Source organism: Hyperolius riggenbachi, chromosome 3, assembly GCF_040937935.1.
Source record: "Hyperolius riggenbachi isolate aHypRig1 chromosome 3, aHypRig1.pri, whole genome shotgun sequence".
Lineage (NCBI taxonomy): Eukaryota > Metazoa > Chordata > Amphibia > Anura > Hyperoliidae > Hyperolius > Hyperolius riggenbachi.
The window spans coordinates 202,369,550-202,383,570 of NC_090648.1; the positions used below are offsets into that span (position 1 = coordinate 202,369,550).

The 14,021-nt window shown below is 41.2% G+C and overlaps 1 protein-coding gene across 2 annotated transcripts in view; it reads left to right on the forward strand.

Annotated features, from left to right (window-relative positions):
• The window catches only part of ENTREP2 (endosomal transmembrane epsin interactor 2), a 978,998-nt gene that overhangs the window by 652,797 nt on the left and 312,180 nt on the right, over window positions 1-14,021 (forward strand). For both annotated transcript variants that reach the window (XM_068272537.1, XM_068272539.1), the window contains one exon: window positions 13,666-13,797. In XM_068272537.1, the coding sequence (XP_068128638.1) occupies window positions 13,666-13,797 (132 nt within the window). The remainder of the gene's footprint in view (window positions 1-13,665; window positions 13,798-14,021) is intronic.

Here is a 14,021-nt window from a genome sequence, read left to right on the forward strand (position 1 = left end):
GCAGTATATTCCAAACAATATGCTGTATATGGTGGTAGGTGAGCGAGTCACAATCACATAGTTGTTGCACACAGTGACAAACATCAACATTGGTTTTAACCTACGAGTATTGAGGCAGATGGCGGTGGGTGCAGGGCAAAAAACAGGCAGCCTAACGGCCGTTTCGCTCAATGGTGCTTTTTCCGAGACTGGTCCACTGGCACTCTATCATGAGCACGCAGTATCCATTTTTGAGGTTGCAGTTTATGACCCGATACACCTCTCTGCCAATGACTCACATTCCCCCTTTTGTACTTGGAGGACTGTAACTCTCCCAGCGCCGGTTGTTTTCATACACTTCTTTGATTGATCCTTTTCAGTTTAGGTTCCCTTTATGGTACATTTACTTGTGAATTTTCCCCATCAGGTTTAATTATGGTAACATAGGTATCCGACCGTAATTTTAATCAATTTCAGTTTGGAATCCATTGAAACTATTGATTGCGTAGGCCAAAAAGATCATGCTGGAAAGGGGGAGGTCAGGCACCTGGCAGAAGTGGGGTTTGAATGTGGGACAACCGACAGAGCCCCCAGTAGGACTCCATCCATCTAAAATGTGCTCTTTGTTTGTGCAGATTTTTAGCAAATGAGCCTATGCTCACCTGTCTGTCGGCGTGCTCCTCCCTGTGTCTTCTTTCCAGGCACCTGTTTTTTGTGAACGGATGGCATGTACAGTACATGGTCATGTAACGTATGCTCCACCAGGTTGTGGGGTACAGGCTCCCTGGAGACAATGGAGATAGGACACAGGAGGAGCATGCCAGGGAACAGGTGAGTATATGCTCTGCTGTCAACACTTCACATGGCCAAGGGTGAGCACATTAATGGGGAGACCTGGGGGTCTGGCCTGTGTGGGGAAACAATAGATTTTTGATCAGATTTTGATCAGGAATGGATCTATCTGATGGTCGACTCTGGTGGCCATTTCTTAGTGTATGCCCCCCTTTACACCTTGACTCTTGTAAATTTAACCAGTGAAATGGTATCATCCTTATTGAAAATCTTCTACAATACTTCAACATAATTGCAAATAAGGCTCAAAAATACTCACATACAATGCTGAGATTTAATCCAGTGACGTGTAAAAGTTAAGAACAAGAATTACATTGTCAATCTTTATAAACAGACCCCATTGTGTTTTGAATTGAATTTGCAGAAATTTGACCCTGCATCTCACCCTGTAGCGATTAGTGAAACAATGTTTGCCATGTCGTTGTTTTCCATTAGTGTGCTTCTTTGGTCCTACATAATGGTAATTCAATTTTCCAAATTCTCAAGGGCAATGAAAGCCAGTGCAACCGACAACAGTCAAAATAATTCATTCACTTCAACACATTTATATGAGAAGTCACTGTTTTACAAAAAATCAATATGTTTATCCAAATTTTTTATTGTTTTGTGAAAATTTGGGTGAAAGGAAAATGTTAATTTTCACCTATACTTGCATGAGGATAACACTGTCCATACACATTACGTGTTTGATGCAAAAGTGAATTCACAAATGTGATTTTTGTTACAAAAATTGCAAAAGTTCACACTCATCACTATGCTTTTGTTTTATTTGGTTTGCAGGTTTTTGGTGTTTTTTGTTTTGTTTTTATTTTAATAAACGCTATTATAATAAATGTTCTGTTATTTCTTAACATCATCTTAGTGTAAGTGATGTGGGGGGAATGTTTGCTTTTATACCTAGTTTGTCAGAATAGAATTTTTAAAAACAGAGCTTTCATTTTTTTATAGTGCTATTTTTGTATTATTGCCTTCGGTCTTTATAAAATTACATAGTGTGTCTGCCTGTTTCAGCCTTACGATTCATACTGTGGATTAATAACTAGCCCCATAAAACTTGCACTTGACCAATAAACTGTTTTATTAGATGAGAAGGTTTCCAGGCATCAGTTTTAGCATTAACTTAATGGCTGTTAAATGCAATTTATCTTTAGAAATGTCCCTTCTGTGATTGCAGGCTACTAGTTTCCAAGTTTATATTGTTCTTGTATTAGTTCTGACATTTATTAACATGTAGTGATGGATCAATGATGTCTAGCTAAAACAATAAGAATAAAACCCTTCGATACATTAACAACCTTACTACTGCTGTTTCTCATTACATTATCATTTCTGTCTCTGATGAAAATGTATCTGTCTCTGTCACTTTTTTTCCTTACCACAATGCTTGTCCATGGCAATTTTTCAGCTCCATTGGACCAGGTAATGCACACCATTTGTCGGACCTTTATCTATGCCTAAGCATGGCCCGATGACATTGTTCTTGGCACCTACCCACTCGCTGGAAGCCGCTCCGTCAGATGCGCTTGTCGTCCCTTCGCCCCCCCGCGCGCATCACAGCAAAGGCAACATCAGCCAAAGGCGACAGTGCACTTACAACAATGCACAGAATTGTCATCAGCCTTTGCACACCATGTGTCTTTTGCTATGCAGGGTGGAGCAGAGAAACAATGAGCGTGCGTAATGGAGAAGTTTCTGTTGGTGGGAGCAGCAAGAACAATGCTATTGTTCTGTGCCCGGGAATTGCTAAAAATCTAACACGCCGCATCTTCATGCCATGACAGTCGTTATGGTGCACCACTCAGTGTTCAGTCCAGTGTGTATGGACCTTTAGGGCTGGTTCAGGCAGATGTCTCAATCACCTGCCCAGTGTCTCATCCAAATGCTATTCTGCAAGCGTGCAGAAAAGCATTTGTTGAGTTTTACTGGCGATTCCCAGCGATCCTCATTTTTTATCCCGCAGGGGGACACAGGAGTGCTGCGCTAATGGACTCCAGAACGACCAGACCGTGCTGCTTCCAGACAGTGGAAAAAATAAAGATCATACATAAACGGTGGTTAATGACATGCAAGTGTGCGTGTGAACTGGCCCTTAGTTGTTGTACCACACAAGGGAGATGTTTTAGGTAAACACTGTACGGTATTTATTTCTGCATCTGTAGATTTATTTCTTCATCCATATTTGAGGAGGACTTTTCTATTTGTGTTGAAAAAGTTTATTTTAGACATTTTAATGTAACTTTTTGACATGATTTGGTAATTGAGACTTTTATTATACTCAAAATGGATACTAGACGCTTGCTTGATGGATTTTAATAAGTTGCAAGCAATTAAAAATTAATTACCACTTTTTGCACAGAAATCCTGCAGAAATTGAACGCTAGGAAGGTTAACCTCCTGAGCATTATGCCGCTCAGGAGATTATGTAACCTTGTGCCCCACGCTGAATAAAAGTGCAGAAATAACTGAAAAACCGTCTGCTAGCACTAGGCTAGCTAGTAAAAGTGTCCGGCACTCCCCCCCCCCCCCCCCCCCCTGATCCAGCCAGTTTATACTTTACCCAGCCTGGCTCCAGCGATCGGCGCAGCCTCCCCAGACAGATCCGGTCTTCACTATGGGGAGGATCGCACATGACCATGAGAAAGGTTTGCACACCTGGTTCACACACCTGCCATGCAGGTACAGAGTATAGGTAGCAAATGGGTGCAAAAAGTCAGTAAACCGGACCAAATCAATGGCCCTACACATATAAGAGAAAGTAAAATGATTTGCACACCAACAGTGAGATCAAAATGCATAAAGTTTTGTATTTAGAAAAAGTGAACAAAGTTTGGCTTGAGCCACAAATATACAAAGTATTACAGTATGAGTATACACAAATAATAGGAGCAAATCATGTGCCCCATGGGATAATAAACCTTGTCTATTAGCTATTAGCCAATAAATACTGAACAACAATTATCCATATGTATAATAAACATTTGTATAGTAGACAACAAACAGTCAATAGCCAGAGTAAACAAAGGATAAATAGTGTACAAGGTTATCCCAAAAGGGTTAATACCCTGACCCGACAGCGCCGATTCGGGGGTTTCCCTTCGTCAGAGGGTATATGCCTGGGCTCCTTGGATGGCTGCTGTCACAGCAGCCATCCAAGGAGCCCAGGCATATACCCTCTGACGAAGGGAAACCCCCGAAACGGCGCTGTCAGGGTATTAACCCTTTTGGGATAACCTTGTACACTATTTATTTGTTTACTCTGGCTATTGACTGTTTGTTATCTACTATACAAATGTTTATTGTACATATGGATAATTGTTGTTCAGTATTTATTGGCTAATAGCTAATAGACAAGGTTTTTTATTCCATGGGGCACATGATTTGCTCCCATTATTTGTGTATACTCATACTGTAATACTTTGTATATTTGTGCCTCAAGCCAAACTTTGTTCACTTTTTATAAATACAAAGCTTTATGCATTTTGATCTCAGTGTTGGTGTGCAAGTCATTTTACTTTCTCTAGGATCGCACATGACATCATGCGCAAACCCGATCCTCCCCATAGAAAGACCGGAGCTGTGCAGGGAGGCTGCGCGATCGCTGGATCCCGGGGGGGTAATGTATAAACGGGGGTATCGCGGGGTATCGCAGGGGATCCATAGGTATCGGGCACATTTACTAGCTAGCCTAGTGCTAGCAGAAGGTTTTTCGGTTATTTCTGCATATTTATTCAGCGTGGGGCACTCCTGAGGACAGACGGCAGTATGCCCGACACAGTGTTGGGCATACCGCTAAGAAGGGTAAATAACCGTTCAGCACTCTGCAATTGAAAAAGTACTAAAATGTAGGTGAAAAAATACTGTCAAAATTATTCTGAGTATTTTCTTGCTTGCTGTTGGCTCTTAAAGGCATTTTATTTTTGAAAGATGAGATGTGAAAATACCGCCTAGGAGAAAACTTAGAGAAAAAGTTAATTGGATCGGACCGTCGGGGTCATGTGCAATTAACTTTTTCTCCTGAGTTTTCTCCTATGAGATTATTTTTTATCTTCGATTTAGAATAACTTTTCAGCACTTGGAAAAAGGGAAAAAAATGGAAAAAGCACCAAGAAGTAAGGGAAAAAGTACTATCAAAATTTTATTTATTTTTGTTGCTTGCTGATGGTATAAAAAGCATTTTATTGAGGAGTTTGAAAATATCACTTAGGAGAAAACAAAGTAGAAAAAGTTAATTGCAAATGGGCCTCTGTCTCTTGGGAGGTTTGGGGAGGTAGGTGCCATAGATAAGGGGAGTTTCATAGTTATTAGTTGCAGTGTTGGGGGTAGATGACACTATCTGCTGAACATTGTCTGACTCTGGCCACTTAGCTTGGTGTGGGAGTGATGTGAGTGCAAGCGTACAGCTTTGGCATACATGTAAAAAAGGCGCTCGGTAAAAAGGGCACTGGAAAAAGCCGCTAGTAGAATGTCGATAAAATTACAGATATTCTATTACTTAATTACGATAGTAAAACATAGGTAATCTTTACCGATATTTTGCTATGACCACTAACCCTTCTCTCACACAGAACCCTCCCTCTACCGATGCCTAAACCTAAGACCCTTCTGGTCGTGCCTAACCTTAACTGCCCCTGGTGGTGCTCAACCTTAAGCCCCCTGGTGCCTAACCTTAAAGGGAACCTGAACTTAGTAAAGTTATTTAAAATAAACACAGGAGGTAACTTCAAAAGAACATTACATAGTTACCCTGCCATCAGTTCCTCTCAGAAGCTCACCATTCTTCTTCTGAAAATGATCCCTTCCAGTTCTGAAAAGATTTTGTCAGAACTGAAATATATCAGTTGCTGTCAGTTATAGCTGAGAGGACAACTGATGTGCCAGGTAATGTCCATGTTTCCCTATGGCTCAGGTGGGCGATGTTACAGCTTAACAGTGTGCTGACCAGAAAGCTGTTATGGGGCAATGGCCATTTTCAAAATGTAGGACTGAGAATTCCCTTGATCACAGTAGACAAATAGGACAGGAGAAAGAGATTGAGGAGTAGACTACATGGGAGGTAAGTATGACTTGTGTACGTATATTTTGAATTTTCAGTTCAGGTTTTCTTTAAATTACAACTGTAATGAGAGGGATATGGAGGCTGACATATTTATTTCCTTTTAAGCAATACCAGTTGTCTGGCCATCCTTTCTGATCATTTCCCTCTAATACTTATAGCCATAGACCCTGAACAAGCATGCAGCAGATCAGGTGTTTCTGACATTATTGTCAGATCTGACAAGATTAGCTGCACGCTTGTTTCTGGTGTTGTTCAGATACTACTGCAGCCAAATAGTTCAGCAGGATTGCCAGGCAACTGGAATTGTTTAAAAGGAAATAAATATGACAGCCTCAATATTCTTCTCACTACAGTTGTCCTTGAACCTCCCATGATGCCTAACCTTAACCCCTAAGGACCCACCCACACACACTCTTAACACTAAAGACTCCCACCTCCTAACCCTAACTTCTGATTTTTTCACAACCATAGGTAGCAATGTTAAAAGCTATGATGTTAAAAACTAAGATTAGTGGCTATAAACGGTAAACAGCGGCTATAAATGGCAATAGTAAATAGTGGCTATAAACCTCCGATGCCTCCAGGAACTCAAATTACCATTTAAAGGAGCTAATTGCCTCTTTTAACATTGCCGCCTATGGCAGCACCTTTTTTTTTTTTTTACCAAGGCACCCCTTGTGCCCTGTTTATTTGCTTCATAGCTCTGAATCAAAAAAATTTAGATACACTATAGAAGCAATAAGTGAAGTTCTAATATGCCAAACTAAATTGAAAAGCTAAGATGATTTCTAACCGCATTCAAAGAAAAATGGCTGTGATTATTTCTCTAAAGATCATTTGATCTATACTGTTTCAAACAACTTCTACCATTTCGCTAATTAGATTTACTTAGATCGCAAACAAGCAGACATTGAATGGGGTAAAGTGCCCAGCATAAATCTAGAGTGCTAACAGACACTGTCTGTTCTTTCTAAGGCTGATGGTTATTAATTTGTTCAGGCAGAAATCATCTTTAAGAAGCCGGTAGTAAAGCTGTGTGCCTGAGCAGAATGCCAAATTTTTTTTAAACCTCAGCTGCTAATGAAAACTGTCAGTCATGATTAAACATACGGCACTTCAGTAAATTATGTCACTTAAAAATCTGTGGCATATTCAAACTACAGTTGAATGGGAGCTGAATATTTTCTACTTGCTCCAAAGGCAAAGTCTGATAGCTGCAGAGCAGTACTGGAAGCATCTGCACTTCAGAGCAGGATTACATCCATGGATGCATTACATGGAGATTTCTCCCACTTCAAGAAGAAGCATTTTAGGATACGTTTTTTTTCTGCTATCTAAGTTTACTAGATATTCAAAACCCATAGGACACCAAAAAAAAAAATCCTCAAGTAGCCGTTCTTCCAATTGGATATTGTTATCTTGCGTATAAGTTTCTAATCTGCGGTTGAGGGGTTTTTTTTTGTTTCACTAAGGCACAGGTGTATAACTCCAGGCCTGGAGGGCCGGATCCATGCCAGTGTTTAGGATGGACTGAGAAAGAAAGGAATGTGTTCTACCTGATGGACCACACCTTTCCTGATTCAGACCCATCAATTCATTTGAGCTGTATCAAAAATGTGTGAGGATCTCGGCCCTCGTAGGACTGGTTTGACATACTTGCACTAAGGGAATAAAATGCACCCCAGCCAGCATCCCCAGTAATAGGAAGTTACTAACATTGGTGTTGATGCAGTAACCGGCAGTAATATCCACGCTAATTGTGAAACGTGTGGTACACTGCTGGCGGTAGTAACAGTAATATTGCCCTGCACTGCCTGCACACAGCAATATTACCGCTGGTTATTGCATTAACCCCATTATTTCCGATGCATAATGTCATGGGAGTGTTTAGTAAAGACAAAATATGTAATAGCCTCAATACAGTACAACATGTTCTCCTATGAACATACAATAATAGCTGAAAAGGTGCTGCCCAACTTTGATAATGTGCAATAATTGTGAACGATGAACGCAGTGAAAACCCATGAAAACCCCCGGCCGCTGTCCCCCCAGTGTAAATGTACCCCCCATGCCCCTGCTGAACCCGGAAGAGGAGTCAAGCAGGCAGTGGAAAGGTAAAGTATTAACGCATGGGCATGGGGTACATTTATATTAGGGCGGACATCGGCTGGGGGCGATAATGCGATGACACGATGTCACAAGCTCAATTGCCGGAAGTTTTCATACTGAAATCAGTCTGCAATTTATGGCTGCCAACAGATCTCTCTTTCGATTAAATTCGATCAGAGAGAGATCTGTCTGGTCGACTGGCCACCCAAATCGCTAGATGTCTAGGCACCTTTAATAGTATCAGTTACTTAGATTAGATCAACAATGCATACGACACTAGCTGTAATTGTTCTGGATATTTCACCAGCTGTAGCTTTACGCAAGAGCAGCAAAAGAAAACTACTGTTAAAGGAATACTATTCATTAAAAAAACTTTTATTTTTTAATACTCTATATTAGGGTACACATTACCAAGAGTGCTAGGGGAACTTTATTTGTTCACCCAGTTCTCTCTAGCTCTCTCCCTGCTTAAAAATCATCCTTCATTCCTCACACAGCTCACAAATATACTTCACTGTGTCACAACATGCAGGAGAGTCTGAGGGGGAGGCTGATCTGAGGAGGTAACAGGTAACTAGATGTGCTGTAATATTGCTGAAAGAGGGAGATATGTATTATGTATACTGTTCACTATTCCTGACTGACTGACTGGCTTGTGATGATGATACACTCCAGGCTGCATCTACTTCCTAGGCTGCTGAGAGGGAGAGACCCTGTTTACAAAGGCATTATCAGGATCTTTATCAGTCAGAGAAAGGAAGACAAGGAACACACATTGCTGGAATCTTTAACCCCTTACCACCAATCTGAATAAGATTGTTTCAGCAAAGGGATAATTAATCTATACACTGAGGAGTTGATAGCAACCCCCTGTGCAGGGACATGGTCTAGCCCTTTAAGAGTGGTCACTTTTGTATCTAAAAACTGAGGCAGGGAACACACTACATGCGTTTCTGCGCGTTTTGCCGCGAACGGCAAAACGCGCACGATTTTAGAGGCTATTGAAATTAATAGCCTAGCTCGGGAAACGCTGCGCCGCATGCGTTTGTGCGCGTTTGCGTTCGCGTTTTTCTCCGCGTTTTGTACCCGCACAGTTTTCTGCTTTTTTCCGCACATTGCATGACACTACATGCCATGCAAACGCAGAAACGCAGAAACGCACGCGGAAAAACGCACGCGTTAGACGTGACCGCAAAACCCGACGGAAACCTGGGAAACGCAGGGGAAAACGGCCCTGCAAGTGTGTTCCCTGCCTGAGGGAGGATTTTACAACAGAGAGGCAGAGCTGTGTGAGGAAGGAAACTGCTCCTAGTACTTGTGGTAATGTCCGCCCTAACATACAGCATTTAAAAAAAAAGCTTCAATCGATAAAATTCCTTTAACTTAATCTCCCATTACATGCTTTCCCAGAGTTTGCTGGACTGTGCATGGAGGTCTTTAACCTCCCTGGCGGTTTAATTATTTTGCCAGGGAGGCTGCGGGAGGGTTTTTTTTAAATTAAAAAAAAAAATATTTCATGCAGCCAACTGAAAGTTGGCTGCATGAAAGCCCACTAGAGGGCGCTCCGGAAGCGTACTTTCGATCGCCTCCGGCAATCGAAAGTAACAAGATAGGCCGCAATGAGCGGCCTATCTTGTTTCGCTTTCCTCGTCGCCATGGCGACGAGCGGAGTGACGTCATGGACGTCAGTCGACGTCCTGACGTCAGAGCCGCCCGATCCAGCCCCTAGCGCCGGCCGGAACTGTTTGTTCCGGCTGCGCTGGGCTCGGGCGGCTGGGGGGACCCTCTTTCGCCGCTGCACGCGGCGGATCGCCGCGGAGCGGCGGCGATCGGGCAGCACACGCGGCTGGCAAAGTGCCGGCTGCGTGTGCTGCTTTTTTCAGAACTCAAATCGGCCCAGCAGGGCCTGAGCGGCGACCTCCGGCGGCATACCCCGAGCTCAGCTCGGGATTACCGCCAAGGAGGTTAAAGAAGAGCTGTTAGGTATAAGGTCTAAATATTGGCTGTACTTACATTACATATGCATTTCACTGTCCACGTTTGTACTTCACATAATTTTTATATAGTATTTGCAGAGAATGATGCTCCTGACAGCTCATGGCAGGTTCCATGTTTGTCTGTCTCCTATGAAGCCAAATGTGTCGTCATGTCCTGCCTGCTTCCTGATGATTCCACTCACAGAAAAGCTCGTACTGAATAACAGTACTGTGCAGTGAATATTAATTAGCCATGTGGCTAGGAACAATAGTGGACTCCTGCAGTGTACTCTGCCTAGAGATTTATCAGTGCTGTTAGCTGGACATGCTGTTGTAACTTGAGCCTACTTCTCACTAGCAGCCTAGGGGAGGGCCCCAGAATGCTTTGCTGTATGGTATGCGTCCTCTCGTCCTTTTTATGGACTTGGGAATACAGAGCCTTGCTGTCAGCACACATCACAGTAAGAGAGATTTTTAACTTCAGTATTGCCTTTTTGACTTCCTTCTAAACTGTTTAACACAGGAGAATAGAGGTTTAAATTAGCCTTTGCAGCCTGACAGTTACTCTTTAAAGTCAAATTCCTGAAACCACAACTGCATTTCTAAGCCATTAGGCTAAATACTATGATATGCCAAACAGCGCACATCATAAGGTATGGTGGAGGCTGCTTTGTGTTGTGGGAATGCTACTCTGCCACAGACGCTTTAAATGAGAGTGATGAGAGGGTAGAGTGGATTATGCAGAAGAATATAGAGAGATCCTAGAGAAAAATCTGATTGTGTGTTCAGAAGACTCCAAGCATAAATGCAAACATACTAAAGAATGGCTTAAAACAACATTTTGAAGAATGTAAATGTGCAGGACTGTTATACATCTATCAAAATAAGGCATGATCATTGTCAAATGTATCTTAAACTCTGCTTAATTATTATTTGGATGAGGTGTATGTTTATCTCCTTGCCTTACCAACTCTGATGCCAGCTCCATGTTATGCAAGCTACAATCATTTTCTATTGAGTCAAGTGACCCTGATAAAAGTCAGTAGGCACAACCATTAGTCAAAAATGTTAAACTAAAGTTCTCTAAAAATTGTGAATATTTACAATGGTCACCTAGAGATGATGATTTCAACTTGGAAACAATACAGTTTATGTAAAACTTCCGTTTATTTTTAAACCAGTCTGGAATACAAGTTCATAATACTGTTGTTAATTTAAATTGTATAAACATTTGGAAAAACATTTGTAGCCCATTTAATGCCTTTGTCATGCCAGCTTTTTTGTATTATCTGTTGATTGAAGCTCTTGGTTCCATTCATTAAGGAGAGGGAGTGCAATATACTTTAGGTAAATGCTACTTCATGGTTCATTTCAACTACTATCTTTATAATACGGTTATGTGCAGCATGTACAGACATCTTTTTAATGATACTTTTCCTTTCCTTGTGACTGAACACAAGGTGCTTCTTTAACTGTAAAGTAACATGCCAAGCTGAAAAGCTTTCCCACCTCCATGAAGAACATATTGATTTCTTGATGTACTTTTCAATAGTACATAATTTCTTCTGAAAAAAAATGCTGCGGCATGGGAAGGAACACACTTTTGAGAGTGAGAATCTGCAAGACCTGTTTTTAACACTTGACTCTAAATCTGGCAACCCCAGAAGGAGTCAGTGACCCACTATTACATACCACACTGTATAACTGCAGATCTTAGGCAAATATGTAAGATTAGGTACATTTGCAGACACTATTTTCCTTTTTGGGGGGGTTCAAACAACATTGTGATACCATTGTGATGTAAAGATACCAAAAAACATAGTCATTTTTTATTTAGTTTTAAATTAGTTTAGTTGCAACTATTTTTTTCTACAAGACTAAAATACAAATCCTAAAAAAACCCACAATTTTATTACACTATTTGAATGAGAGATGTAATCCTTAAAGGACAACTGAAGTGAGAAATATATGGAGGCCACCATATTTATTTCCTTGTATACAATACCAGTTGCCTGGCAGTCCTGCTGGTCTATTAGGATGCAGTAGTGTCTGAATAATGCCAGAAACAAGCATGAAGCTAATGTTTTAGATCTAATGTAAAAAAAACCTGACCTGCTCTATGCTTGATCAGGGTTTATGCCTAAAAGTATTAGAGGTAGAGGATTAGCAGAATAGCCAGCAGACTGGTATAGTTTAAAAGGAAATAATAATGGCAGCCTCCATATCCCTCTTGCTTCAGTTGCCCTTTAAGTCCAAATTTTATGTCACTTCACTCAATCACCACACAGTACGTGGTTAATATGTCCCAGGTTGTCAAACCAGTAATGGTCCAGATTCCTGATGGACCATGTAAGAGTCACAATGGAAGAAAGAACCAGAACTCCACCTGGATAAGTCCAAAGCTTTGCTTTACTTTATAACACGGTAAAAGCAAGCATGACGTTTTGGTCATCTAGACCTTCATCAAGTGCTGCATCAACATGTAAACCTAAACCCAGCATTTACCACAATGCAGTCTGTGGCTTCAAAAACAACTGTAAATAATCTGGTGGCAATCATTAGTATTGACATTGCTTGTCTTGAAAGATGGTGCTGATGTGACACATGGTCTAGTCATACCTAGACTTTACTCTGCAACATCTGGTGTGACTATGAAGTCTGGTTCTCAGTAGGGAAGGACAAATATCGTGATTTCATGTTCCTGAACATGTTTGCAAATTTTACTTCAAAAATTTGCAAAGTGATCCCCATTGGCTTAATGGCATAAAAGCTTCTAAAACCTTCAGGGCATCTCTTTCTACAGCCACAATTTCTTTAAAAAAAAAGTGTACAGAGCATCCAGTGGCATGGCGCAGGGGAATCAATGGCAAAGTAGTTGCCAAAAAATACATATGTTGTGCAAATGCTTTTTTAATGTTTGACCAACAATTCTAGCAGTTAAAAGCAGAGCCCCCCATACATTCTATAATCACCAAATTTGCAGGGTATGTTAAGGAGAACAGTGGGAACAATAGTTTTTTAAGTAGTTTTTGAGAAAACTGATTTTAAAGCTACGATTAAATGACAGATAATGTATCAACCTATTGTGTAAATTTACAGGTATCATAAGAGAGAGCAGTGAATGCTTAATGGAACTTATTATAACTTTATATTGCATTAATACATAGTTATATTTTGCTTAATTTAGTGTGTGGTGCTTACAAGCGGGGTATATAGTTGGTGCTTTTGTTCTTGATATGCGTAACGGAACTTGCAACGCTTTCTCCAGGGATTGCTGTATAGCGCAACATTTCTGTATAAGAATTGTACTATAATTATACCTAATTTTTTGACACTAAAAAGTTAAATTTAAAAAAAAAATGTGGGGTCCTCCCTCCAGACCCATTTAACCCTTTGTCACTCATGCAGGCTAGGATAGCCAAAATTCATAGCCCATACCTCATAGGGCTTGGTACCATGAGCTATACCAGTCCGCATGGTCCATGGTAGAGGGGGAAGGGCTCTGGAAGAGAGGCGGCCAAGCCTCCCCCTCTCCTCCAGAGCTCTTGTCCAATATATGGACAAGAGACCCTTTCCCACTTCCAGTGCCCAAGAGGAGGTGAAGGCAAATTTTTACAAAAGTGCATAAATAATTGAGTGATTTTACCCATAGCTGAAATGTTAAATGTAAGTGTAATCTTCTTTTCTTGTTAGATAAACATCAATAGTGATGGAGTGTGTGTATGCTGTGAGATGCAAAATCAGAACTCAGGCTGCAGCAATCCTGGAGAAACATTGAAACTCAACCCCTTGCAGGAGTGCAGTGCTGTGAGGCTCACACTTAAGGTAAGCAAGATCCCACCGATAACATGAATTCTATCTGCTGTGTCTCCTAACATTCAGATTTTAGAGCACATTGTCCCGGTGCCCCTTTTCACATGAAAAGTGCATTGGAACTGACAGCCCTTGTAATATCAACAGTAAATTCCATTTACTAGGTTTTGGAGTTTTTTTTTCAGGGGGAGGGGAGGGGGATGTACACTTTTTTTTTTTGGGGGGGGGGGGGTTGT